Genomic DNA, 24,420 nt, shown 5'->3' with positions numbered 1-24,420 from the left:
TGTCGTGTAAAGATAGGTAATTTCCAACTAGCAGTATCACGTCCAGCGGCAGTTGAAGAATGGTGGTATTGTTGTTGTCTCTGCTTACGTTGGGCGGGCAACTGATGCTCCTTCGAAAGAGCTGTGTGCTGGACTGCATATTGAGCGCTGCGTATAAAGATTGTTTCAAAAAAATTGAAGCATTGTGCGGGATTTCAAGAACATATGCATGTAGACTAGTCAGCGCTTCTTTATACACGTCGTCAAAGCTAGATATGTAGCGTCATCAAGGCTAATTCGGCGCGCCGCGAGTTCAAGGGCTTGTTTCATAACGATTCTCGCTCTGGCTTGCTTTCTATGTTTTGGAGCTTTTTCTGTTGACCAAACCATCTTTTGAAGAGACTCGCTAATGAGAAAATAAAGGATAAATAGGCGTTGCGGCACGCCATCAACGTTTGTTTGCGCCACGACGTAGAACAGTCCAGTGAATGTGTCAGAAACGTTGAATTTTTGAAACCACAACATTGGTATAATCAACCAATAAATTGGCAGCTATTATGACATATACAGCGAGGTAGGCGCTTATTACAGCTATCTTTTTATACAGTCGCGATCTTTGAACATAGGCATCGCGTAATTACATAGCGTCAGTCAACATTCTCCAGGACTAGGCGAATGCCTAGGTAGTTATCTCAAGTATAAAACCTTCCCAGCATTAAGGAACTTTTTGAATGGTATAATGAAAGTTTACTTTTATATATATTCTCTGGAGAACAGTTTCGGTCAGTCTTTAAGCCGGGAGCGAGCGCCTCCAAATTATAAGTTCCATACCTGATGTCACACGAATACGATATGTTGCCAGGGGCCACCTATTTATTTAATGGTACGAGCAGCTCTCAGAGTCGGTCATAAAGTTGTGCCATAAGTCACTCCGTTAAAATACGACCGTGATAGGCATCTTCCTGCCACTTCCCATCTCTAGCTACCTAGGGAGGGAATGCCACCCTGAGAAGATAGATTTCCACGTGGGTGGCTGAATGTAACCTAGTGGAGTCGCGAGGAATGAGATGCATCTGGAATCTGTACCATTTGCTACCCACAAGTCTGTGAGGCTCGGAAGTAGAAAGCAGCTATTGGCCATCTCCAAAGAAAGGGACCTTTCACAAAGCATGTGTCATCTTCTCATCTCATTCAAATCATTGGATCAACCATCCTTAGATAAATCTGGGGTCGCTATTGCGGTCCAAGAGGCAACTGGGGGCCGGGAATTTTATGCTTCCCCAGTAAATACGGACCCTTTAAAATAGTTCTACAGTAGAAAGCGGCTGTTGGGTATCCCCATCTCCTTCAAAGAAAACAATTTTTTTAGAAAGTATGTATGATCTTCGCACCTCGCTCAAGTCCTTAGATCAACAATGCTTAGACTAATTTAGGGTCACTAATACGGCCCGAGATACTGGAGGCGGGAGTTTTTTACGCCTCGCCAGAAACTACGAACCTTAAATGGTTCGGTAGTAGAAAGCGGCTATTAGGCATCTCCATCTGGTCCAAAGAAAATGAACGTTTAGATAGTGTGTCGTTTTTGCACCCTATTCAAGTCGTTAGATCAATTACCCGTAAATTAATTTAGGGTCAATAGTACGGCTGGGGATAATTGGGGGAGGGGATTTTACGCTTCCCCAGAAACTGCTAACCTCAAAATGGTGCTGCTGCATCTTTGTCTCATTCCGATCTTGTGCCAGCTAGACATTAGTCAGTGATGACTTCTAACTCTTACCTGCCGGTGACACTTATTCGTTATATGACACATTGCCCATAGATCTCTCTAACCTGTCCGCTCACATAAACCTAGAACTTCACCTACTATCTAGTGTACGGTTCGTCACGTATTGCCATTGCCAGTATACTATACTATTTATTGTAGTTTGCTCAACTATTTTAACCCCGCCAATTCAAATGCCGATTCAAATACCGATTCAGCTGCAAGCTCAGACGCTAATTCAGTATGGGACCCTGATGCAATGGGGCCCTGCTTATAACCTGGGTACTGAAGATATCCTACAGCAAGTATTTAGAAGACTCGACCAAGGCTATTCTTATAACTAGACGTGTCTGGTCCTTGGAAATTGAATCGAATGAATCGGATGGCTGCTTCTAATCCTGTGCACCTTTATCAACCGATCACAACCGCGATACAACGTTATGGCTGAGCAGGTCGATGTGCTCATCTGTGGCAGTGGGTCTGCCGGGCTTTGTGCAGCAGTCTGGCTCGCACGATGTGGCATAAACTATAAGATTCTGGAGCGCCGAGCTGGCCCGCTCGAAAATGGCCAAGCGGACGGCGTTCAGACTCGAACTGTGGAAATTTTCGAAAGTTTTGGTATAGCCGAAGACCTCCTCAAGGAGTCATATCATGTGCTCGAGGTTGCTTTCTGGGCGGCAGAGGGCGAGGGCATCAAGCGAACGCACTATACAGCGGACACGGAGCCGGGTTTAAGCCACCAGCCTCATGTCATTCTCAACCAAGCGAGAGTAAATGGCATGCTGATTAAAGAGATGAAGCGGGTGTCCAAAAAAACCATGATCGAGTACGGTTGTGAGGTCCAGAGTGTAGAAGTTGACGATACTGCGCACAAAGACCCAGCTGCGTACTGCGTTACCACAACAGCTAGTTCAAACGGGCAACAAAAGATCTTTCAATCTAAATATGTGCTGGTTAGCTAGAAAGCCCCCCCTTGATCACATCTCTCCGTTAATGCTAACAATGGGCAAGGCCTGTGATGGGGCGCATAGCGCGATTCGGAAATCCCTAGGATTTGCTATGGTCGGCGATTCCACCAATGCCGTCTGGGGTGTTATGGACATTCATGCCAAAACTAACTTCCCTGACATCCGCAAGAAGGTCATCATCCAATCACATGCTGGGAACCTTATGATCATCCCTCGTGAAGGCGATTCCATGGTCCGTTTCTACATTGAACTCGGCGGAGCAGCGGTCAAGGACGTCACCCTGGCCGACCTCCAAGAACGAGCGAGCCACATCTTGCACCCTTATTCTATCGAGTTCATGAAAACTATCTGGTGGTCAGCGTACTCCATCGGCCAGCGCCTCGCTGACAACTTTGAGAAGGCAGGGCGTGTCTTCTTGACCGGCGACGCGTGCCACACTCACTCTCCAAAAGCTGGGCAGGGCATGAATGTAAGCCTGCAGGACGGCTTCAACATTGGTTGGAAGCTGGCAGCCGTCCTACGGGGCCAGTGCTCGGCCAAGATTCTTGAGACATATGTCTCGGAGCGTCAGAAGACGGCCGCACAGCTTATCGATTTTGATCGTTTCTTCACAAAACTCTTCTCGTCCTCCTACCGACAGGAGAATGGAATCACTGCGCAAGATTTCAAAGACCACTTTGTCAAGGCGGGGCGATACACAGCCGGCCAGGGCGTGCAATACGAGGAATCCATCTTTATATCCCCCAGCACGACGGACAAGGACCTAGCTCGCAACGTCGTTGTTGGGATGCGCTTCCCCAGCGCCCAGGTTGTACGCTTCTGCGACGCTCGCCCGATGCAGCTAATGACGGCGCTCCCTGCCGATTCTCGGTGGCATGTTGTTGTATTTGCAGGAGATATCTTGCAACAGGCTGCAGCCGTCCGGCTTGCCAAGGTCCGTCAGAGTCCCCAGCGTAGCGAGCCGCACTGACAAAGGCTATGTTCACATAGGTCGCAGCAGAACTGCACAACATGATTTATATGTTTACACCGACTGGCCAGGATGCCGACACTGTTATCCAGGGCGTCCTCGTGCTTGCTTCAAAGCGCATCGAGGTGGAGCAAAAAGTGATCCCTGACGTCTTTACACCGGAGACAGGAGAGTGGAAGATCAAAAGTAGGTCTTCATATTAATCCGTATATTTCCAGACCAGCATTAACATAAGTAGATCTCCAAAAGATCTTTGTGGACGATGCTAGTTACAATGCGGGGCATGGACAAGCATACAAAACCTACGGCATTCACCCTGAAGGCTGTGTGGTTGTTATCCGCCCAGACCAATGTAAGCTATTAAATTCTATATTTATGCACAGGTACGGAGTACACTAACTATAGATAGATGTTGCAAAGATCTGCTCTTTAGATAATATTAAAGATATTACAGCTTTCTTTGAACAATTTTTATCTTTAACTTCTCAATTTAAATAATTAAATATTAATTATAAATTTAAAATTAAAAAAAAAAAAATTATAATAAATAGCTTTATTTATATCCTGCTATTTTATATTTGAGAATTAGACTGGGTCGGCTAGGCATTGCCTTATGTGTTTCCTCAGTAACATTAAACTTAGTTTGACGAGGCGTTTTAACAGCAGTTTAATTATCTATTTATACATTTATTTTAACAAATGAAGATACTTATTTTTTAAACATATGCCTGCTCTAGTAAATAGGAAATCAACACACCACTGTGCGCAGCTGCCAATACGGTTCTACCTCTACATGCGTGGTCTTTTGGGAGATAAGTAATTATATATAGCTTAATAGAAACAACCCTTTCACCAATGGCTCAAACCAAGTGCCTCTCAGACGCTTGGACAAGTCGCTTAGTCAGCTCGCGTAGCTCAGTTGGTTAGAGCTTCGTACTAATACTTCAACTTCTGTTGAAATCTTAGTGATGCGGAGGCCGCAGGTTCAAGCCCTGCCGTGAGCAAATTTTTTACCCCTTTTTTTAACATGCAGACAGAGGGAAGAGGGAGAGGCTTGCTTAACTTCATCCTCTTATATTGTTTTGTTTCTTCTTACATACTTTTTGGTGTGTATTCTCGTATAATTTGAGCATTCAATTCTTTATCATGTAACAACGAGCAGTTTCGCATTTCTTTTGCAAAACAATTAGCAGATAGACGCTTCGACGTTGTAAAGGATAAATTAGGAACTGGGATATTCCATTCATACAAGTTTCAATTCCCATCATACCATAAATATGCTAACTGTGTTCTAGAAAAAAAATTCCAAACATGACTCTAAGTATCCTACCCATTGCGCCAATAACCTGCACATTTTGATATTGCACCTGCATCCCAAATTTACCGTAGCTGCACATCGCTCATGGTTTCTGCTCGCGTCCGTCGAGCCACTTGCTCATGTACGGTCCATCTAGCCAGTACCCGAGTTTCTTGTAGTAGCTTCTTACACCGACACCAGAGATGACACTGATCTTGTCACTGCCATGCTCCTCTCTGGCTATCCGCTCGGCCTCTTCCATCAGTAGGGTACCGAATCCTTGGTGTTGGAACTTGCGAGGGTCACGCGCATGAATAGGCACTGCAGTACCATAGACGTGGAGCTCTCGGATCATACTAGTAGGCTGGCCAATAAGCTCTTCTCGGTAAGTATACTTTTCGGTGCACTTTCGAAGTCGTAGGAGAGCGACCAAGATGTCTTGCTTCGGATCTTCATAGGCGAGGAATGTCTCCCAACCACCATTGGCGGCATAGTCTCGGCGGACCAATTCGATCTGGTTCGGTCTAATCTTGTGCTTGACTTCATTGACTCCAACTTCTCTGGTTCTTACGTCTCGGCATGTCGTGCCGAAATCCTTCATCCTAGCCAAGGCCAGCTCTCGGAGGTTTCCGTTTTCGACACCAGAGGTAACCAGAGGCATGGGAATATCTCGTTGGACACGGTAGATACGGGTCCATGGAGGGATGAGTGCCATTATCCGTGCCACCAGATCAATGAGTTCGTTGGGTGTGTAATTTTGATATCTTCCTGTCCGCCACAGCTCATAAAGACCGGTGCCTCGAATGACCAGAGTAGGATAAATTTTCAAACCATCAGTTCTGAAAGCAGGATTTTCAAAATATTCTCTGAATTGGTCAAGATCACGCTCCATTCCCACGTTGGGCAGATCAGGCATCATGTGGCTGACTACCTTGTAGCCTGCATCCTTAGCCAAACAGAATGTCTCTGCCACGGCCGCCACCGTATGGCCTCGGTTTGTGTCTCGCGCAACATCTTCATACAGAGACTGCACTCCAATTTCCAATCTCGTGCAACCATATCTCAGCATGTCTGTGAGATGGGGCTGCAAGCAGTAATCCGGCCGTGTCTCAATGGTGATGCCAACGCATTTGATGTTGCTCATTTCTCCGGCCTCGACTGCCTCGTCAACTTTGGATGTCTGATATCCGCTCAGAGCATTATGTAGTTGAGCGATGAAGTCTTCTCGGTATGACTCAGGTAGTGACATGAAGGTTCCTCCCATGATGATATATTCAACTTTGTCCACAGAGTGTCCCAGAGACTTGAGCTGGTCCACTCGGCCTCGGGCCTGCTCGAAAGGGTCGTAGCGAGCGCGGATAGCTCTCATTGAGGTCGGCTCGTAGCCGGTATAGGACTGTGTGCTGTACTCGAAATCCGAATCGGGTCCTCCAGGGCAGTAGACGCAAATGTTTCCAGTGTATGCAATGTGTGGGCATCGATGAGGTTTGCACATGACAGCAACAACGGCAATACCGGAAGATGTTCCTATCACAAGATTAGCTTAGAGTTCTGTATTGTCCTTGTGTATGTCCAAGCCTTACGGATAGGTTTTGCGATCAGCTTAGGGAGGATATATTTCTTGTAGTGTTCGGGGATTGCAGCAATGATGGCCGTAAGAGGAGGAATGTTGGCCAACTTGTGCTTCTTTGCCAGCTTCGCTCGCAGAGAGTTCAGGTTAATATCCCTTCCCGGCCGGCCATTCTTGGTAGCCTCATGATCCTCAATTAAAGCGTTGGCGAGATCTGCGCAGCATCGCAGGAAGCGCTCGCTCTCTGGCGCCAGTTCGATGGTTTTCTTCTGCGACGTAGCCGTCGCCGTAATTGTGGCAGTCGCCATTTTCGTTGATCTTCTTCCAACTAGCCGTGAACTCGTTGCTTATGGCGACAAATCAGCTTTGAAAAGGTCGACTTATGCGTCTCCAGAGCGATAGAATGCTGATATTTAGTGCCCCTCTCGTTGATGTTCGATAAGAACTTTTGGTGGACTATCGCTGTAGTGGGGGCAATTTTTCAAGATTTGAAAACGGAGGCTCAAAGCATATCCGTTTGATACTGCGGAGTCTAAAACGCCTGGTCCCGTTTTCTTCCATACACGCTGCCCCTCTCCGTTTTCTTCCCCTTTGCGCCAAAATTTGCTTCTGATTGGACCACAGAAAGGAAAAAAAAGACGTGCCGCTTCGGAAAAAGCAAACTGCCGGGTCCCCGGCAGCACCCGAATTCAGAGCTGCCAGAGCCGGTAATTTGCTGCCGTATCGACGTAGCTCAAAACCTCTCCAATTCGCTCTTCCCTGTATCTCTCCCAGGGTTGCATTCGCGGCGCTTTCTTTTCAAGACTCTGTCTCCCCTAGAAGCTCTCCTCTCTTTTCCCTCCCCCCCCTCACAGCCATGCAGGCCATCCCCAGAACCGCCGCGCGCTCTGCGGCGCTGCGCAACGCTGCCCGCCGTGGCTACAGCTCGGCCAGCTCGCCCTACTCCAAGACCATCGAGAACCTGCGCATCAACAGCGAGACCAAGGTTATCTTCCAGGGCTTCACCGGAAAGCAGGGAACGTATGTTTTGCCCCGGCCTTGGGACAAGAGCGTCTGAGCAGAAAACGTCGTCGCAATGTGGATGCTGATTGTACAAATGCGCAGTTTCCACGCCCAGCAGGCCATTGAGTACGGTACGATAAAGCCTCGGAATATCGCCGCGCACAAAAGTTGGATGCGAATGCTCACACCGCCGCTCGTCTAGGAACCAAGGTTGTTGGTGGCACAAACCCCAAGAAGGCTGGCCAGACACATCTCGACCTGCCTGTCTTCAAGAACGTCTCCGACGCCGTCAAGGAGACTGGAGCCACCGCCACTGCTCTTTTCGTCCCGTATGCGACCCTCATATATCCCAACTATAATGCCGCCGCTAGATACTGACCAACTGTTCCAAGCCCCCCTCTGGCCGCCGCCGGTATCGAGGAGGCTCTCGAGGCTGAGATCCCTCTCGCCGTCTGCATCACCGAGGGAATTCCTCAACATGGTCAGAGCTTAGCCCCACCATATGTCTTCTCCCAGTCCCGAAAGCTAACCATGGCGAAATTTCCCGGATATTAGACATGGTCCGCATCACCCAGATGCTCAAGACCCAGTCCAAGACCCGTCTGGTCGGCCCCAACTGCCCCGGCATCATCGCCCCTGGCCAGTGCAAGATCGGCATCATGCCCGGCTTCATCCACAAGCGCGGCCGCATCGGTATCGTCTCTCGTTCCGGCACTCTGACCTACGAGGCCGTCAACCAGACCACCCAGGCCGGCCTTGGCCAGTCTCTCGTCGTCGGCATTGGCGGTGACCCCTTCAGCGGCACCAACTTCATCGACTGCCTCAAGGTCTTCATCGAGGACGAGGAGACTGACGGTATCATCATGATCGGCGAGATTGGTGGCTCCGCCGAGGAGGACGCCGCCGAGTTCCTCAAGCAGGCTAACACCGTCAACGGCGGCAAGCCCGTCGTCAGCTTCATCGCCGGTATCTCTGCTCCCCCCGGCCGCCGAATGGGTCACGCCGGTGCCATCGTCTCCGGCGGCAAGGGTGGTGCTGACTCCAAGATCGCTGCTCTGGAGAACGCCGGTGTTATTGTGGAGCGCTCGCCCGCTGGTCTGGGCAAGGCCCTCTACAACGAGTTTGTCCGCCGCGACCTGCTGTAAATCCCAAGTCTCTCTTTTTCTTTCTCCTCTTTCTTGGCGAAATGAGATGATTTACGGTAAAAAAAAGTAAGACAGTGGACTTTGACTTAATCATATTCATAATTTAAATCCATTAAATAAATGAAAAAAAAAAAAAAAATTCATACACGGAGGGAGTGGAGGCTGTAGAAAATGGCTGGTGATAGGTTTCTGGAGCATGGGGATAGGAGGGAAACGGAAGAATAAGCTCCTTTTCCATAGAAAGGGGCTATTTTTGTTTTCATTTAATTCTATTGTCGTAGATACGTGATAGAATAGGTGCCATGGGAGAGCAATTGTACCATTTGCGCGTTCTCAAGAGTCTGTTCCAGTTTATCTTGTAAAATCATGCTAGATAGGTCGTAGCTTAGAGTACCTACATGGAAAAGGCCGAGACTTTACATCCAAGAGCGCAAAAGTTGGGAAAGTAAACCTAATAGGGAGAGCAGTAATAGGATGTGGCAATTCCAAAGACAGTGTATAACTAAAAGTATCAGACGCTTTATTGAATGTAATATGCTATTTCCGACCGCATAACTCCATTGTTATGAATGATATACCCGATTTGAATGCGCTTCTCTGGGGCCATTCATGCTTAACCCTCGAAACCAAACACCTTTTGGAGATTTCAAGCTAACTACGGACCTGTTTAGCAGATCGATAGTCCTAAAGGGAAGCAACACCTCCGAGATATAAAAATATGGCAAAAACAAAATTGAAAACCAAAGTCCAATCAGCAGATCAAAGAAACTCCAGTCCACAACCGCCCTCTCGCTACCTCGATAGATGAGGCGTTTATATTTGCATCTACTGCTCGCCAAGAAGTCGCGCAGTGATATCACCCACTTGGCCTTCTGTCAAATGATAGTCTCTGCCGTTATTGCGGTCAATGCCGAAGTAGAGTAACGTTTCCGTTACGCGGTCAATTTCAAATCCCATACTCGTGAATCTGTCAACTAGCTGGCGGTTGTACCCGAGGTATCTATAACGCATGTCGAGTTAGTTTTTCTTTTCTAATTTTCAACATCGCAAATCATTACTCCGGACATACCGGCGCTCATCCTCATTTTCGACCGGTAGCCTAGCCAAACTCCTAAATCTAGTCGTATCAAGGTTTGGTTGGCGGGGAGCACCAGCATGTCTTACAGCCCACTCGTGAGCCATGACAACGAATGAATCCGGTTCGGTCAAAAGCATATTGGCGACTTCGGCGTCCTGTGGATCCGACGGGTTTGGGTTTTCGAGGAGCATTCTAATAGAAAGCAGAGCCGTCTTGATAGTCTGGACAGGTGACCAGTTGGTTTTGAGAATATCGAGACAAATTGCGCCCTTGGAGCAAATATTAGTAAAAGTGAAAATAAAAGAAAGAGAGGAAAAGAAAAGAAAAGACTTTGTGATCGAAAGTCACATCATCGCTCTGCACTCTCCCCCACACCACACGCCATATAAGGGGGGGGGATTTGGGTTGAGCTAGCTGGGAATCCAGGGATGAGAGGACGTACGGTTTGGCTGCTGACATTTGGATGCCAGATTTTTGTTTCAAACTGCATCCGCGGAGGCTTGAAGGGATACTGGTTGTCGAGAACAATCTTAATTACGTATTTGCCACCCTCATACGGCGTGTTTCCGGGGCCAAGGAACCAGCCCTTGAGAGTTGTGAGCGACGACTCTTGGACGGGAGCGGCGTGGATGCCGGAGTTGTCCTTGTCCTCTGTCAAGTCCTGCAGCTCCTTGATGATGCGGCGATCCCTGCTATTGGACATTGTGGCCGGAGTTTATCGCGGACGCAGCGGGTGGTTCCAGTTGGACAAGAGAGCGAAAGAACGTGGTCGATGCAGAGAGCGTGCTGCCGGATAATACAACGCTAATGGAGCTTGTCGGGGCAGCGGAGAGAGTCGTTTGAGAGTCGTTTCTGGGGGGAGGGAGCGAGAGGAGCAGGTCGAGTCGCTGTCAAGACGCCGGCGGACAGACGGGAGAATGCAGAAGCAGAAGCAGAAAAGGCACCAAGGCCAGCAGTATCTCAGTGGCGCATGGCTGAGGATGAGGGGCGGCAGCGGCTATCGACGTCAGGCCAGACCGGGTCTCCCACTGCGGGACACCACCGCTTTAGCGGGGTGCGACTTAATTTCACTGAAGCATGTCCAGCAACAGCAACAGCAACAGCAACAGCACCTTGCAATCGCCTCCAAATCCACGAGCAGCGTGTCCGGATGGTGCCTAGTGTGCCCTGGGAGCTGGCATTGGCCGGGCTGTGCGTCTGTGGGCATGCGCAGGGAGAGGGACTTGCGCCGAATCAGACGTGGGCATCGTCACCAAAGAATCTGGTGCAAACTCTCCGGCGCACTCTGGAGCGCGGTGGGTAGCTGGCGGCGGTGCCCATCTTGAGGTGCCCCCAGCATCGGCGTCTGTGCTCGCGTGTAAGAGCAGACAAAGTGGCCTTGGCTTCTGAATCAAGCATGGGTCGGGAAGTCTCGTAGCGCTCTGAAACGGACGCGGCCGAGGTGGCTGGTTGACATAAAGTAGCGTAGCAAATGTAGGCGCTTTCTACGGCGAAAAGGTAAAGTGGTAGCCAGCACGGGAAGATTCAACCCATGCAAGTATGTATGTACGCTGCAGCAGCCAAGCCAAACACACAGGCTACGTTGACGTCTAGCATAGCTGCTGCTGCTTATGTGAGCTCTCAGCTGCTTGTAGTGCTATTTACCAGGCAGTAGTTCCATGGATTCCAACGCAGACAACCATGGCAGACAACTTGGAATTCCACAGCTCTAGTCCTGTTATGGTTTAGTAGAGCTGAAGGCTACTTTTAGAACAAATTTAGAATCAGATTAGGTGCCTATCAAAAGAAGCTGACAATTGTACGTTCTCTTGTCGTCACCATCATAGTCACGTGACACACACGGCCAGCTCCGCACGTGATTAGGTGGGAGCTGTCGTGTCTCTTCTGGCGCCTAGCCGGAGCAGCCTGGGATGCTCTGAGCCGTATCGCCTTAGTCAAGTAGCGACTAACCTCTTCATCACATCAGCAATTCCGCCTCTTCTCCAACGGTACTTCTTTCATATAGGCGTGCATCTTGGAGCAGAACAGCGAATCAACAAAAGCTCCGAAGAATAGCTTTCCAGAGCTTGACTCGTCACAATGGTGAGCTCTATTGCATCATCCTTGACCTTACTGTGATTGCGTAGTGCTGACATTTGCTATTCTAGGGTCAAGGACCATCTGGCATGGGAGGTGAAGGGGGAAGGAATGAGAAAGACAAGAAGGTATGCAATCGCCTCTTTGTTTGAACTCGATGGAAAAGGACAGAAACTAAGAGCCAGCGCAGAAGGACAAGCCCAAGTACGAGCCCCCGCCAAGGCCAACAACCCGAGTAGGCCGCAAGAAGAGAAAGGCTGGCGGTAGCAGCGCTGCTGCCAAGCTCCCAGCAGTCTACCCCACGAGCCGATGCAAGCTTCGACTGCTTCGTATGCAGAGAATCCACGATCACCTGCTGCTCGAAGAAGAATACGTCGAGAACCAAGAGCGTCTACGAAAGGCCAAGGCTGCCAAGGAAGGACAAACGGCTGGCCCCGATGTCGATGCTGATCGCCTAGCTGACGAACGTGGACGGGTGGACGATATGAGAGGAAGCCCAATGAGCGTCGGTACGCTAGAAGAGCTCATTGACGACGACCATGCCATCGTGAGCAGCACGACTGGTCCTGAGTACTATGTTAGCATCATGAGCTTTGTGGACAAAGACCTTCTCGAGCCCGGTGCCAGCGTCCTTCTGCACCACAAGAGCGTTAGCATTGTCGGAGTTCTGACCGACGATGCGGATCCGATAGTTAGCGTGATGAAACTCGACAAGGCCCCAACGGAATCGTATGCCGATATTGGTGGTCTGGAGCAGCAGATCCAAGAAGTTCGAGAGTCAGTGGAGTTGCCCCTACTGCATCCCGAGCTGTATGAGGAGATGGGCATCAAGCCCCCCAAGGGTGTCATTCTGTATGGTGCCCCGGGTACTGGAAAGACGCTTTTGGCAAAGGCTGTTGCCAACCAGACATCTGCTACATTCTTGCGTATTGTGGGCAGTGAGCTAATTCAGAAGTACCTGGGAGATGGTCCCCGGTTGGTACGACAATTGTTCCAGGTTGGTTAACCCCTTATTTCCTGATTAGAGCAATTCATGAGCATGTGGCGCTAACAAAAAGGCTAGGTTGCTGGAGAGAACGCACCTTCAATCGTGTTTATTGACGAAATTGATGCTATTGGCACAAAGCGATACGATTCTACATCTGGAGGAGAGCGAGAGGTTCAGCGAACAATGTTGGAGCTTCTCAACCAGCTTGATGGTTTCGACGACCGCGGTGACGTCAAGGTTATCATGGCAACAAACAAGATTGATACGCTAGATCCTGCCTTGATCCGACCTGGCCGAATCGATCGAAAGATTTTGTTTGAGAATCCCGATCAGAACACGAAGCGCAAGATTTTCACTCTACACACGTCCAAGATGAACCTGAACGACGATGTTGACCTGGACGAGTTTATTTCACAAAAGGATGATCTATCTGGTGCCGACATTAAGGCCATCTGCTCAGAAGCTGGTATGATGGCCCTCCGTGAACGGCGTATGCGCGTTCAGATGGCAGATTTCAGGTCTGCTCGAGAGCGGGTATTGCGTACTAAGCAGGAGGGTGAGCCGGAGGGTCTATATCTATAATGCGTGGAACTATATTGGCGGTGTTAGTAGCAGCGCTTTATGAAGCGAGAGGTGCCTGTAGCCCGTATCTTTTTTTATAGAAACATTAGGTGTGGTTGAGGCTATGGGGAACATTATTCAACTACTGTTAATGCAATCATAATCCAAACCATGACCCAATCACACAGCAAATAGTAATTATGCCATAAAGTGTGCCTACCAACGACCAAATTACGCAAGGATATCAATTAATACACATCATAGTCCTAGCAAGACCATATCTTCCCCGCTTAGCTATCACTCCAAGCTCTTGACATCGTCAAATTGCTTGACTTGGACATCTTTCCATGCTCCATCAGACGTGACTTCAGTTCCTGTTGACGACGTATCACTGCTGCCTGAGAAAACACTCGCAGGCGCATGGTGATACAACCATCTAGCGACGATAAAACTCCCTAACGAAGATCCCCAGCACAGCACCGCAAGAGACGATGTGATGAATAGCGTAGGAATTAAGAAGAGACTTGCGACACCAACCCAGAAGAGCGTAAAGATGACGGCAGCACCAAGAGTAAGAAAGAAGGTGGAGAGGGCAAAGGAGAGGAAAAGGAGGATAGGGAGCAGCGAGAAGAGGATTTGAAAGGCGATGAATGACTGCACAGCAGTTTGTTAGCTAACGGGAGAATACTTGAGGTCAAAAGGGGGGCACATACGAAGAGTATGGGCTGGCTGGAAGCAAATGAGGAGGTTCTGTCGTAAGCGCTTTGGCGAGATGAGGAAGGGATGATGGAGTCGAGGGCGCGATGCGCATAAGAGGATGCGCTGGATAGGAGACTTGTTGCTGTCTGGCGTGCATCTTCTTCAGCTTGGGAATCGTCGTTTTTGGTGAGCGCCATTGTAGTGGCCATTGCTTCGGATTAGGTGATGGCAGCCGGTATTTGTTTTTGTAGAATTTGAAGCTTGTTCTGCCGCTATATAATCGATCGTGGCGATTGCGAAGATATGATGCAAGAGGTTGGGATGGCAATAAAGATGGGCAGAAATGAGATCTGATGGGCGGGCGAGTGGGGGCAGCTAGGGAAGCGGCTGCGGCAGCGGCTGCAGCTGCAGGAGGGAGAAATGCGGAGGTGGAGATGGAGAGGTTTGGCAAAGAGAGCAAGGTGGAAGTGGAAGTGCGAGATGGAATTTCTATTTCTTGCAGTTTGAGAATGGGAGTCCTGAGAAAGGGGGCTGGGATGGCGTGTATTTCGTTGCTATATGGGGTGACGCTTGGCCACGTGGGTGGAAGATGGTTGGCATGCTGGATGAGGGAGGACGTGGAATAATTAATGGGGAAATATGGAGGAGCCGGTAAGCGGCATGAGCCTGGTGAGGGTACTGCCGACGGTATGGCGATGTGCTGTGTTTGCAGGTATCTGGGACCCCAGTAATATTACCAGACGTCGTTTTAGGGGCCAGGGGTGCAGAGCTCTGGTTTGTACATGCTATGTAGATGCCTACTATACAGATAATTGACCGCAGCATAATTATAAGTGCATACTAAGGGAAGCACTAGGTAGTTTCTGTTATTTTTGGCAACTCACTGTACGTGTGCTGACCTTAGATGTTTGCTAGGGGAACTCACGAGATTAGTAGGTACATGCAGCAGCAGCGACTTACAGCAGTTACACGTGCTGTACTTTGTATCTCGTAATCCATACTCTGGTAAAGCATACCCGGTGCTATTGCCTTATTTCTAGTCCCATGATTCGTTATGAAAAGTTAATTTGCATAGGTGAAATTCTGCCAATACTTTTAGGGAGCATGAGCGTCTGGAATATTAGAGACGCGGCACGCAATCACAGCGCCTGCTTGCTTGGAGGCTCCTCGCAGCTACTCTGGCAGATCTACCATCTCTAGTAGTTGCATTATATTGTATTTGCATTGGTCATGTGTTATTTGGTGAATTGGTATGCACTGATAAAAGTATTAAAAAAAAAGAGAAAAAAAGAAAAGCTCGTCATCCTTCTTTTCACATGTTATAATTGTATCGACCGCTACGAGAAAGTGAAATGTCACATATCGGTAAATTGTACCCTGTAATATGCCCAGACAACGAAAACGGTATGCCGGCTGGAACCACATTCACCGCCTCTACAAGTTAGAGACTGGCTATCAGTGAGCTGAGGAAAATCAGGCCTCATTGCTCTCTATTCGTCCAATCATCTAACGGTGCAGTCAGCATGGGAAACATGGCCCCAGTAGTAACAGTCTTGGCTGCTCTTCTCATACACAAACACGCATATTGAGAAATCTACCTATGCCTTTCTTGGTAGCGATTGCAGCTTCACCTGCGAGATTCGAGTTACCATTCGCCGTTTTCACTAATCTTTTCTCGGCTTAACCACCTCTTTGCGGCTGTGCTTTATGATATTCAGGCACTGCAGAGCAGCGCCAGCACTGCGGGTCGCAAACTCATTCGCCATCATTAATGCCTCGATCCACCACAGAGACGCGATAACAAGCAGATCACGCCCGAGCGAGTTAGAAAGCTCGAGTATCGGCGCCTCCAGTATGACGCAGATATGGATCCGCGAGCTCGGAATTGCCCCTTACGGCGGCGGTATTAATTACGCCGCTAAGCAACACCCGGTATACCTCGTTGCGCCGCCAAGTCTTGCGCGCCCTCAAGGTACCCCAAGCAACCCCGCCAAATGCCCCGCCAATCCCGCTGTGTCTTTTCTTAAGCATTATTGAGCCCCTCCAAAAGTTGGTTCCAGTATTTTGTCTCGACAGTCCGCCAGAATACCAGTCGCAAACCAAATCCACTGCCATCACGAAAGGCAAAATGGAATACGATACCAAGACTCGTAAGCAAATGTCCAATTGCTGCTCTACCTCATGTAACCAAGCGCTGGCTAACTCGCGACGCAGCCAAATCGGTCACCAGCGACCCCAAGTCCTTCGCTAGCGAATCCGTTCGCATGCGATGGCCTGTCATTCTTGTGAGATGCCCCTTTCGCCGCACTTCGATCTGTCTCTTCAAGAATTTGTCTGTCTAATTGGCTTTTATCTCAAAGACCGGCGCCGTCGACGACATCTACAAGGCTATTTCCAGCACCGATGATGCTGAGAAGCAGGCTGAGGGCAAGAAGATTATCGAGCAGCTCGGCAGCCTCAAGTATGAGATGCTGCACGATCGCCAGCTGACGTATGGTGTCCAATCTTTGGTTTTTTTATTAGAGTCAAGGCGAGGCTAATCTCATACAGACCTATTCCTGAGGATGGATTCCCTGACGAGACCGCCGCTTACAACAAGGAGCTGGAGCAGCTAGGCAATCCCACCTGGTTCCAAGTCCCCTGGCTCTTTGCTGAGTGCTACATGTATCGGTACGCTACAAACCCAATTGATCATCCATACTCTGAATATTCCATACTGATTCCGCGTGCTGCAGACGCCTTAGCACCTTCTTCACCCTGACCAACCACTGGAAGGGCTACGATCTCTTCGCCCGCCAGAAGACTGATACTTTCCGAACCTCTCGTAACGCTGTCGTAGAGCTTGCCGCCCGATACGCAGACATCATCAAGAAGATTCGCGCTGATACGGATGTGACACATGATCCTGAGGCCGAAAAGATCCTGTTCGCTGAGATGTGCGAGGTCTGCCTGTGGGGTAACGCGACTGACCTGTCGCTGCTTACCAACATGACCTACGAGGACATTCAGAAGCTGCAGGGCAGCGAGGCCAGAAAGGCCGCCGAGAAGAATATCCTCGTCAACAACCTTCCCGAAGCGTACGCTTTGCTCAAGAAGGCTCAGGCAGAAGGCAAGAAAGAGCGCCGCGTAGACTTTGTCCTCGATAATGCCGGTTTCGAGCTCTACGTCGACCTGGTCCTGGCTGGTTTCCTCCTCAACACTGGTCTTGCCACCCATGTTGTTCTTCGCCCCAAGTCAATTCCTTGGTTTGTCTCCGATGTTCTTCCGGCAGACTTTGCTGCCCTTCTCAGTGCCCTCGCCAACCCCAAGGGCTTCTTCGAGAGCCCGACCGAGGAGGAGAAGGTCACTGAAAAGACACCCGCGCCTCTGGCGCCCAAGGAGGTCGAAGATTTGCTTTACGTCTTTCAGGATTGGGCGACCCTGCACGGTGAAGGCCAGTTGGCTATCCGACCCAACAGATACTGGACCGCTGGTGGTTCCTTCTGGAGGTTACCTCATGAAGCTCCTGAACTGCATGAGGATCTGAAGCAGGCCGAGCTCGTCATCTTCAAGGGTGACTTGAACTACCGAAAGCTGGTTGGCGATGTAAGTGACGCGATTAAAAATGGGGGTTATCTACTTTATTTTGCTAACTTTTTTTAGGCTTGGTGGGATGCTACAACTCCTTTCGCCGAGGCTCTTGGCCCCATGGGTGCCGGCTCTGGCGTCAACGTTATGTCTCTGCGAACATGTAAGGCTGATGTTGTTGTCGGTCTTCCCGCTGGCAAAGACGAAGAGCTAAGAGCCACTGAGGGAGGTGGTGGTGATTCCGGTGCCAGGCGATGGGCTTGGCACGGTAAGTGGGCGGTGGTGTGCTTGTCTGAGGGTAAATAAAAGCAATGTGAAATTTAAGCGTGATTGTGATTTCTTATGGAAGAGTTTAAAGGGGAAAAAAAAAAAATAAGAAGGGAAAGAGGACTCATAGATTTTTAGAAATTATAGAGCCTACCCAGGATGGATTATATGTTATAGAATATCTGCTTTATACCTTTTATACGATATGAGGGGTTGTCAATGAAAAAAATATGTCTGTAGAATAACTGCGAAGTGATTGAACATGTATTATTGCAAGCTATACTACGAAGTTTCAACTCATACAATTTAAACAGTATACTAGGTAATCAAGTCTGTTTCTCAAGCGTTTAGAAAACAAGAAACTGTCCATCATCTTGTATGCCAGCCGATTGCTTTCCTTCCTCCTTTTCTCTTCTTTCCATGCCCCTTCTTTACTGCTATTCATCCATCGCCTACCATATCCTTCGACCCTTGAAACCGTACGACGGTGGCGGTCCATACGATGGGAGATCGTAAGACGGTGGTCCGTATGAAGGTGGAGTAGGAGGAGGGTAGGCGGTAGTGGAAGTGATAGATGCAGTTGAAGTAGCCGTTTGTGAAGTTGATTTGCTTGTGGTGGCTGTGTAGAAAGTGGTGGACGTGAAGGATGAAGATGTGGTTGCGGGCTGGGTGGCAGCGTTGGCGGAGGACGCGTATGAGACTGTGGAAGAGCCCGATGGGGTTGGAGTGGTTGAAGAAGGCGAGGAAGAAGATGCTGAAGAAGGCAGTGGAGAGAAAGATGATGGAGTGGATGCCTGGCTAGTTGGAAGAGAGTAGTATGAACTGCTCGTCGAAGATGAAGCAGTAATCGGCGCAGCAGTAGAATCGATTGTGATACTTGATGTCTGGATTGTAGTGGAGCCAGTGTTGGAGGAAGTCGGCTGAGTGGTAGAATATCCCGTTCCAGTGCCTGAGTAGTGACTTGTCGCAAAAGTTGAAGAATTGGTGAGTGTATAAATCCGGGAATGGCTCAGTGATGACTCTGAACAGGGTGTGTATACGGAGCTGTAGCTGCTCCGGGTAGTGGTAGTGGCCACGGCTGAGGATTCTGTTGACACTACGACGGCGGATGAAGATGAAGGAGTTCCAGATGGGGTAGTTGTATAATTAGCGAAGGTATTTGAAGTGGTAGATTGTGAACCTGACGGTGTTGTGGATGTTGTTTGTGATGATGGCGTGGCAGTTGTTGCTGAAGTGGGTTTGGATGAAGATTGTGTAGAAAGTATGGTACTGCTCTTTGTAAGAGAACCAGTGGAGTAAACAGTCACTGTAGAGGACTTAGATCCAGATTCACTCGAAGATTTGGATGCGGTCTTTGAGATAGATGAGGATAAAGTCTCTGCACTGGACGTGGTGGAAGAAGTACTTGTGATGGATGCAGTACTATAAAGAGTCGCTGTGGATCTGGAAGCAGTTTCTGTTGAAATTTGGCTTGATGCTCGAGATTGTGAGCTTTTAGTGAGAGTTACAGTCTGAGAAATAGTCGACTTGACTGTAGTCTCTGTCGTGCTCTCAGATGATTCTGGAGGAGCTCGAGCCTGGGTTGTGGTTGGGAAGACGAACGTGGTCTCTCGGCCAGAATATGAAGTCGTAGACGAGGAAACAGGAGTAGAATACGGCGAAGATGATGATGATGCAGTACCGGCAAGAGCAGACGATTCTGTGCTTCCGACGGTGGTGGAAGATTCACAGCTATAGGGATGAGAACATGATTTTGTGGTAGAGATGGAGGAGGTATTGAGGATTTGACTCGATTCAGCACTGGTAGTGGTAGATGGAGTGATAGTAGATGAAGAAACAACGCTTTCTGTGGATACGTAGGTCTCTGTTGGCGTTGAAGTAGCAACAGTGCTTGAGGAACTGCTGTGACGCTGACTCGAGACGAGACTATCAGTGATAGCAGAAGCCGTAGAAGTGGTGCTCTGGGTGTATTTAGAGGTCCCAGCTGAGGCTGTAGCTGTGCTAGTTTGATACGTGCTCAAAGATGTCGACGGCACAGAGTATGTTGGCTGAGAGGAGTTTATTCCAGACGAGGTGGAGATTGTTCCAGACGAGCTAGAGCCTGGAGTGGAAGTAGCAGTAGGCGTAGTCTCACTTGATATAATAGTCAAAGAAGACGAAGTCAAGGACACAGTCGAGGCACAGCTAGTCAAGATCGAATAGCACGACGAAGCACAAGCAGTGACCGTCTCCGTCTTAGTCGTCGTGACGGTCACAGTATGGTCAGTTGCGCCAACAAGAGCAGCCCTATTTACTCTCATGTTAGTTTATAAACATTCAGCTTCTTTTATTCTCACTCGCCGCAATTTTCTGCTCAACTTACCCAATTCCCAATAGGGTAAAGGTAACTGCTTTATTTACCATTTTGATGGGAGCTTTTTTTTTTTTTTTTTAACAAACACAATAAAAAGTATAAATTTCAACGAGGGTGATGGAAACGAATGACTGTAAGTGAGAGACTGGGCTTCGGTCTGCGATTGCTGTGCTGAAACCAGAATTCTGCGTTCAAAGATGCTGAGATTCTGCCGTCTTTATACGTGACTGTCTAAAGAGCTATGCGTAAGGCCTCCCATTTTTTTTTTTTTAACCATACACAAGATTGAACAATAAGATCCTCCCGTTTGAGTCTGTATTGCGTGTTGCTGTGCTGCGTGTTCCCGCCGCGACGGGATTCGCACCGCTCCTTCATTTCCGCTACAGGTTACCCCAATGGATCTAGTCTTTCCTCATCAAGTTTCTCTCATACGAGTACTGCTCAAAGATTTTCCTCCGCATCCCCCTGAACGGATATATGCTCTGCTGCTGAGCAATTAAGTTGGGCGTTCACCTCCAGCTTCGTTCATTGGTAGAACCTCTGCTGCTGCTGTGTACCTAAAGCTATTGTTTCATTCCGGCACATGTTGGCTGGTGGCACACATACACATAATGCCATGATCCGCAAAGTACTCAGGATTTGAATTATTTTCTCAGCTGCTGTGGAGCGGAAAGTCATGTTGTGCGTGCTTTGTACGATGGACATCTCAGCCACGGTTTTTTCATGGCCTATTATGTTAGTTCGTGACAAGATATAGTCGATCGGATCGTGAATTGCATGCATGGGTAAACAGCTGGCTAGCTTGTCGGGAAACTTGGCGAATGATATGCCTGTTCCCGTTTGTTGCTTGCACAAGGATTCTTATTCTGGGTACCTGCATGATTGGGTTGCTCAGTCCTCGAGAACTAACTCCGGGTCGATGAGATTTCGAAACATTATGCACAACTTGGAGAATTTTAGTATTTTGGGAATTCCAGCCTCTTTTTCAGCATAGAGAGCATGTTTGCTTTGCCACTCTCTGGAATTCCCATGATGTCGAACAACCTCATTGAGTATAAAATAGCGGTATCAATTTTGCGCACCCGCGGACAAAAAAGTGTCATCATAGGATTAAACTTGGGTATCATCTTGGCACCACAAAGTACGACCCTGTTCTGTAACCAGAGATGGCTGGGACGGATAGACACATGGGAAAGTCTCAGAGAGATTTGCAAGTGCCTTGGTGGCGCAGTGAATCAACACTGGTTCAGATTCATAATACGGTTCGAGTAAATCTATGGGTGTACTTGTGCTACTTTACCTAGATACAATGATGAGATTCCAGCTGAAGAAACAATTTTATGTACATGTGTGTTTGAAGGGTAATTATGGATTGACATCTCAGATTTGGTCACGTTGCGAAATGAGGTATGAGCTCATGATACTCATTTATGCGTATTCGGCACCCGCTGTCAAGCAGCAGGGACTGCGAAGGGGTTACGAAATGCTCTGGCAACACATGCATAAGTGGAAGCGATGGCACTAACAGAGGAACGGATATTCGAATTTTTTTTCCCCCATCAAGGGCCTGCATCCTGTGTGTGTGTCATAATTCATTCTAGTTACTCATTTAAATCATCTCTACAATGAGGCCTTGAGGATCTTGAAAGCGTCATCTCTGTCCCCCTTGAAGCGCTGCTCAGCAGTCTTCCAGTTGATGACCTTCCAGATATTCTCGACATATGCAGCCTTGCCATTAAGGTACTAATCACAGAGTTAGCTAAGGATAATCGACAATAGGATAGCGGAGGAGAAGACTCGCCTGCAAGTAGTATGCATGCTCCCACATGTCGATGCCAAAGATGGGAACCTCTCCGCCAACCACGGGGTCTTGATCCTTTGTAGTGACAATTCGCAAGGCATTACCATCCTTGACCAGCCAGCCCCAGCCACTACCCTGAATGCCCAGAAGAGCCTTGACCATGGCCTCCTGGAATTTCTCCAAGCTGCCCCATGTATTGGCAATCTCAGCAGTTAGAGCAGGGGCGCTGGCAGAATCTGCATCCGGCGATGAGGATGGCGACAGATTCTCCCAAAACAGAGAGTGGTTGATGTGGCCGCCACCATTGAACTTGATAGCAGCCTGCAGCGCAATCTGCGAAGGCACGTCGTTGGCAGCAATGGCGGTGGCGTAGGTCTTGAGAGCACTGTTCAGGTTGGTGACATAGGCCTGGTGATGCTTGCTGTGATGAAGCTCCATGATCTGTGCGGAGATGCTGGGCTCGAGAGCCTTGGATGGGGGATGATTAGCTGCTGTAGAACATCGGTGGGCCAGGGCAAGACTCACATCGTAGGCGTATGGCAGCGCCGGCAGTGAGAAGGTGCCAACAGACATCGTGGGCTCGAATGAGTCGACAAAGCGTGCTTGGCCGAGGGGTGATTCAGAGTCGTAAGCTGCGTTGATCTCGATGCTGGCAAATTCCGGCTTCGAGGGGTCCGGGGATGAAGAATGACAAGGCAGGGGCAGCAGGGAGAGCGCCGCCAGAAGAACGAGCCGAGACGCCATTTCTACTTTAACGCAGCGCAGTCAGAACGCGAATGACAAAAACCGACTAATGTGTGTAGTGCAGCAACCTCGCAAGTGGCTCGCTATCAAGGTTCCTGATGCTCTGGAGTTTCGTGAGCATTCCCTCTCAAACTTGCTCACCTGAGGTTGCCGGATGGGGAAAGGGGGCGACTTTTGCGGCGCCGTGATTGGGCCGTTTCAGGTAGCTTGACGCGGACTGCTTGGCCCCGGCGAGCCACGACTCAAACATCGGTGGATGACAGGCAGAGCCGATGAAACACGCTCAGCACTGCCAAACAAGCTCAGAGCCTCTCATATAAGCTGAACAGGGCCGGCACTTGCGTATATAAAGTCTTTGGGATTTCAACAAAGCCACAACACAGACACACAAACGAAAAGCAGCATCGCAATCGCCCCTTTACACCTCTTCTCCATCAATCCTTCTTCTTCTACCCATCAACTAAGAGGGGGAAAAAAATAACAGCATCCATCACACTATATCATTTACCTTCTTAATAAGAATATTGATAAAAAAAATCACCATGTGCGGACCAGAGTTCACCAACAAGCCTCGTGGCGGCGCACTTGCTGCCCTCAGCTCACCAATTGATGCCGATCGACTACGATCCATCTGCGCAGATCTCGCATTTCACACCCCGGGCCACCCGGAGAGCAACGAAGCGACACATGCGAGACTGACGCCAGATGCTGATTATGATTCCAGCATATTATCAGATCTTCATATTGTCATCCAGTGCGTGGTGGCTTGAGGTGCCCTTCATAATCAAGACTCACAGCTAATAGTGTAATATAGTTCCAGCGGAGATTTGTCAAGAACACCAGAGGAGTGCGGCACGTTTCAGCAGTTTCGATTTCCTGCAGTGCCAACCTCATGCAACAAGTCATTTATTGAGCTTCCTCTCGATAAGCCGCTTTCACTAGAAGTCGGAAACGATGGAATCATCGGCCGGCGAGTGTCACTTTACTCTCGTTCTGCCCCTACTCGGCTGGTAGCCGAAGGCATCGTGGGATTCAACTTTCTCAGCAGGGCCCAGCCGTGCTTGTAGGCGATGCATCGTGACAAATCATTTCACTACCAGCAGACAGAAACACGCACGTCAGAGCCATCAAGGTTCTGATGGCGACACCTGCGAAAGCGCATCGTGCAAGGCGGGCACTTGCACCCTGATGGATAACAGGGGTAAAGACATGATGCGTATCCCTGGAAACACAGGATCCAGAGGAGAAGAAGCCGAAAGCGGAATTTCTTACCTAATGCGAGAAGGATATTTATTTTAGCGATGGCAAATTTTGGCAGGAATCTGGAGTACAGGCATACACGGAACGGGCCCGGCAACGTGGCTTTGGGATGGTTATTAGGACAGGCTTCAATTCGAGCAAGGGGCACTGGAGCACTAACGGGCAATGGGAACTTTGAATTTGCGTGAATTTGGAGCGTATATTGGCTTAGCCACAGCAGCGAATAAATGCGAATTATCTTCAATGATGTCTTTTTAAATGCGTGAGGATGATGATGATGGTAATTGCACCAAGCAAAGGCTCGAACGAGTCCGAGAACCCGGGTCGGACCAT

The 24,420-nt window shown here is 49.0% G+C and overlaps 10 protein-coding genes and 1 non-coding gene across 13 annotated transcripts; 6 read left to right on the top strand and 5 right to left on the bottom strand.

Annotated features, from left to right (window-relative positions):
• The first annotated feature begins 1,860 nt into the window (after positions 1–1,860).
• TrAFT101_009250 (uncharacterized protein) lies at positions 1,861–4,280 on the top strand. Of its 2 annotated transcripts, XM_024910802.2 has the most exons (5): positions 1,861–2,694; positions 2,753–3,643; positions 3,700–3,865; positions 3,918–4,031; positions 4,089–4,280. In XM_024910802.2, exons 1-5 carry the CDS (start codon positions 2,182–2,184, stop codon positions 4,175–4,177), a joined length of 1,773 nt encoding a protein of 590 aa, XP_024755581.2. In that variant the 5' UTR covers positions 1,861–2,181; the 3' UTR covers positions 4,178–4,280. The 2 variants fall into 2 exon arrangements, with proteins under 2 accessions (XP_024755581.2, XP_065984714.1); XM_066128594.1 differs by having other exon boundaries at positions 2,753–3,865; positions 4,089–4,131.
• A 303-nt stretch (positions 4,281–4,583) lies between these two features.
• On the top strand, positions 4,584–4,683 carry TrAFT101_009249. Its single transcript has one exon. It is a non-coding gene; the product is annotated as a tRNA-Ile (tRNA).
• A 193-nt stretch (positions 4,684–4,876) lies between these two features.
• On the bottom strand, positions 4,877–6,963 carry ELP3 (Elongator subunit). Its single transcript, XM_024908975.2, has 2 exons — positions 6,560–6,963; positions 4,877–6,503 (listed from the first exon to the last, which is right to left on the bottom strand). Exons 1-2 carry the CDS (start codon positions 6,852–6,854, stop codon positions 5,080–5,082), a joined length of 1,719 nt encoding a protein of 572 aa, XP_024755582.1. The 5' UTR covers positions 6,855–6,963; the 3' UTR covers positions 4,877–5,079.
• Positions 6,964–7,286: 323 nt separating this feature from the next.
• TCA8 (Succinate--CoA ligase [ADP-forming] subunit alpha, mitochondrial) lies at positions 7,287–9,188 on the top strand. Its single transcript, XM_024908976.2, has 5 exons — positions 7,287–7,566; positions 7,651–7,679; positions 7,751–7,877; positions 7,941–8,029; positions 8,104–9,188. The coding sequence occupies exons 1-5, from the start codon at positions 7,403–7,405 to the stop codon at positions 8,691–8,693; spliced, it is 999 nt and encodes a 332-aa protein (XP_024755583.1). The 5' UTR covers positions 7,287–7,402; the 3' UTR covers positions 8,694–9,188.
• Positions 9,189–9,518: 330 nt separating this feature from the next.
• On the bottom strand, positions 9,519–10,474 carry TrAFT101_009246 (uncharacterized protein; the record flags this gene model as incomplete). Its single annotated transcript, XM_024904131.2, has 3 exons — positions 9,519–9,693; positions 9,763–10,040; positions 10,214–10,474. The coding sequence occupies 3 exons, from the start codon at positions 10,472–10,474 to the stop codon at positions 9,519–9,521; spliced, it is 714 nt and encodes a 237-aa protein (XP_024755584.1).
• A 1,223-nt stretch (positions 10,475–11,697) lies between these two features.
• On the top strand, positions 11,698–13,626 carry MTS2 (26S protease regulatory subunit). The gene is made up of 4 exons (XM_066128593.1): positions 11,698–11,853; positions 11,919–11,975; positions 12,038–12,844; positions 12,911–13,626. Exons 1-4 carry the CDS (start codon positions 11,851–11,853, stop codon positions 13,415–13,417), a joined length of 1,374 nt encoding a protein of 457 aa, XP_065984713.1. The 5' UTR covers positions 11,698–11,850; the 3' UTR covers positions 13,418–13,626.
• TrAFT101_009244 (uncharacterized protein) lies at positions 13,392–14,666 on the bottom strand. Its single transcript, XM_024901316.2, has 2 exons — positions 14,110–14,666; positions 13,392–14,050 (listed from the first exon to the last, which is right to left on the bottom strand). Exons 1-2 carry the CDS (start codon positions 14,302–14,304, stop codon positions 13,694–13,696), a joined length of 552 nt encoding a protein of 183 aa, XP_024755586.2. The 5' UTR covers positions 14,305–14,666; the 3' UTR covers positions 13,392–13,693.
• Positions 14,667–16,147: 1,481 nt separating this feature from the next.
• On the top strand, positions 16,148–18,169 carry TrAFT101_009243 (uncharacterized protein). The gene is made up of 6 exons (XM_024905591.2): positions 16,148–16,245; positions 16,310–16,380; positions 16,456–16,586; positions 16,646–16,765; positions 16,831–17,680; positions 17,738–18,169. The coding sequence occupies exons 1-6, from the start codon at positions 16,224–16,226 to the stop codon at positions 17,966–17,968; spliced, it is 1,425 nt and encodes a 474-aa protein (XP_024755587.1). The 5' UTR covers positions 16,148–16,223; the 3' UTR covers positions 17,969–18,169.
• A 212-nt stretch (positions 18,170–18,381) lies between these two features.
• On the bottom strand, positions 18,382–20,657 carry TrAFT101_009242 (uncharacterized protein; the record flags this gene model as incomplete). Its single annotated transcript, XM_066128592.1, has 2 exons — positions 18,382–20,215; positions 20,647–20,657. 2 exons carry the CDS (start codon positions 20,655–20,657, stop codon positions 18,382–18,384), a joined length of 1,845 nt encoding a protein of 614 aa, XP_065984712.1.
• An 851-nt stretch (positions 20,658–21,508) lies between these two features.
• Positions 21,509–23,187, bottom strand: SOD2 (Superoxide dismutase [Mn], mitochondrial). Of its 2 annotated transcripts, XM_066128591.1 has the most exons (5): positions 22,969–23,187; positions 22,609–22,829; positions 22,084–22,551; positions 21,809–22,025; positions 21,509–21,747 (listed from the first exon to the last, which is right to left on the bottom strand). In XM_066128591.1, the coding sequence occupies exons 1-4, from the start codon at positions 23,075–23,077 to the stop codon at positions 21,903–21,905; spliced, it is 921 nt and encodes a 306-aa protein (XP_065984711.1). In that variant the 5' UTR covers positions 23,078–23,187; the 3' UTR covers positions 21,509–21,747; positions 21,809–21,902. The 2 variants fall into 2 exon arrangements, with proteins under 2 accessions (XP_065984711.1, XP_024755589.2); XM_024910317.2 differs by having other exon boundaries at positions 21,509–22,025; positions 22,609–23,001.
• On the top strand, positions 23,136–24,320 carry TrAFT101_009240 (uncharacterized protein). Its single transcript, XM_024908977.2, has 2 exons — positions 23,136–23,581; positions 23,642–24,320. The coding sequence occupies exons 1-2, from the start codon at positions 23,370–23,372 to the stop codon at positions 23,892–23,894; spliced, it is 465 nt and encodes a 154-aa protein (XP_024755590.1). The 5' UTR covers positions 23,136–23,369; the 3' UTR covers positions 23,895–24,320.
• The last annotated feature ends 100 nt before the right edge of the window (positions 24,321–24,420 follow it).

This window comes from Trichoderma asperellum, chromosome 5 (genome assembly GCF_020647865.1).
Source record: "Trichoderma asperellum chromosome 5, complete sequence".
Lineage (NCBI taxonomy): Eukaryota > Fungi > Ascomycota > Sordariomycetes > Hypocreales > Hypocreaceae > Trichoderma > Trichoderma asperellum.
Note: the sequence above shows the minus strand (reverse complement) of the source record. Positions and strands in the feature narration are given on the sequence as shown.

What these genes read in the sequence shown, in the direction of transcription:
- MTS2 (XM_066128593.1), top strand. An exon ending in GGAATGAGAAAGACAAGAAG is followed by an intron (nt 11,976 to 12,037) that starts GTATGCAATCGC and finishes GAGCCAGCGCAG; the next exon opens with AAGGACAAGCCCAAGTACGA. An exon ending in TGGTACGACAATTGTTCCAG is followed by an intron (nt 12,845 to 12,910) that starts GTTGGTTAACCC and finishes CAAAAAGGCTAG; the next exon opens with GTTGCTGGAGAGAACGCACC.
- TrAFT101_009244 (XM_024901316.2), bottom strand. Translation starts at nt 14,304, where the DNA reads ATGGCCACTACAATGGCGCTCACCAAAAACGACGATTCCCAAGCTGAA. An exon ending in CCAGCCAGCCCATACTCTTC is followed by an intron (nt 14,051 to 14,109) that starts GTATGTGCCCCC and finishes ACTGCTGTGCAG; the next exon opens with TCATTCATCGCCTTTCAAAT.
- TCA8 (XM_024908976.2), top strand. Translation starts at nt 7,403, where the DNA reads ATGCAGGCCATCCCCAGAACCGCCGCGCGCTCTGCGGCGCTGCGCAAC. An exon ending in TTCACCGGAAAGCAGGGAAC is followed by an intron (nt 7,567 to 7,650) that starts GTATGTTTTGCC and finishes ACAAATGCGCAG; the next exon opens with TTTCCACGCCCAGCAGGCCA. An exon ending in CCAGCAGGCCATTGAGTACG is followed by an intron (nt 7,680 to 7,750) that starts GTACGATAAAGC and finishes CCGCTCGTCTAG; the next exon opens with GAACCAAGGTTGTTGGTGGC.
- TrAFT101_009240 (XM_024908977.2), top strand. Translation starts at nt 23,370, where the DNA reads ATGTGCGGACCAGAGTTCACCAACAAGCCTCGTGGCGGCGCACTTGCT. An exon ending in GATCTTCATATTGTCATCCA is followed by an intron (nt 23,582 to 23,641) that starts GTGCGTGGTGGC and finishes AGTGTAATATAG; the next exon opens with TTCCAGCGGAGATTTGTCAA.
- TrAFT101_009243 (XM_024905591.2), top strand. Translation starts at nt 16,224, where the DNA reads ATGGAATACGATACCAAGACTC. An exon ending in TGCGATGGCCTGTCATTCTT is followed by an intron (nt 16,381 to 16,455) that starts GTGAGATGCCCC and finishes TTTATCTCAAAG; the next exon opens with ACCGGCGCCGTCGACGACAT. An exon ending in ACCGAAAGCTGGTTGGCGAT is followed by an intron (nt 17,681 to 17,737) that starts GTAAGTGACGCG and finishes AACTTTTTTTAG; the next exon opens with GCTTGGTGGGATGCTACAAC.
- SOD2 (XM_066128591.1), bottom strand. Translation starts at nt 23,077, where the DNA reads ATGTTTGAGTCGTGGCTCGCCGGGGCCAAGCAGTCCGCGTCAAGCTAC. An exon ending in TCCCCATCCGGCAACCTCAG is followed by an intron (nt 22,830 to 22,968) that starts GTGAGCAAGTTT and finishes GCGTTAAAGTAG; the next exon opens with AAATGGCGTCTCGGCTCGTT. An exon ending in CGCTGCCATACGCCTACGAT is followed by an intron (nt 22,552 to 22,608) that starts GTGAGTCTTGCC and finishes CCCCCATCCAAG; the next exon opens with GCTCTCGAGCCCAGCATCTC.
- ELP3 (XM_024908975.2), bottom strand. Translation starts at nt 6,854, where the DNA reads ATGGCGACTGCCACAATTACGGCGACGGCTACGTCGCAGAAGAAAACC. An exon ending in GCTGATCGCAAAACCTATCC is followed by an intron (nt 6,504 to 6,559) that starts GTAAGGCTTGGA and finishes ATCTTGTGATAG; the next exon opens with GAACATCTTCCGGTATTGCC.
- TrAFT101_009250 (XM_024910802.2), top strand. Translation starts at nt 2,182, where the DNA reads ATGGCTGAGCAGGTCGATGTGCTCATCTGTGGCAGTGGGTCTGCCGGG. An exon ending in TTCAATCTAAATATGTGCTG is followed by an intron (nt 2,695 to 2,752) that starts GTTAGCTAGAAA and finishes ACAATGGGCAAG; the next exon opens with GCCTGTGATGGGGCGCATAG. An exon ending in AGGAGAGTGGAAGATCAAAA is followed by an intron (nt 3,866 to 3,917) that starts GTAGGTCTTCAT and finishes TAACATAAGTAG; the next exon opens with ATCTCCAAAAGATCTTTGTG.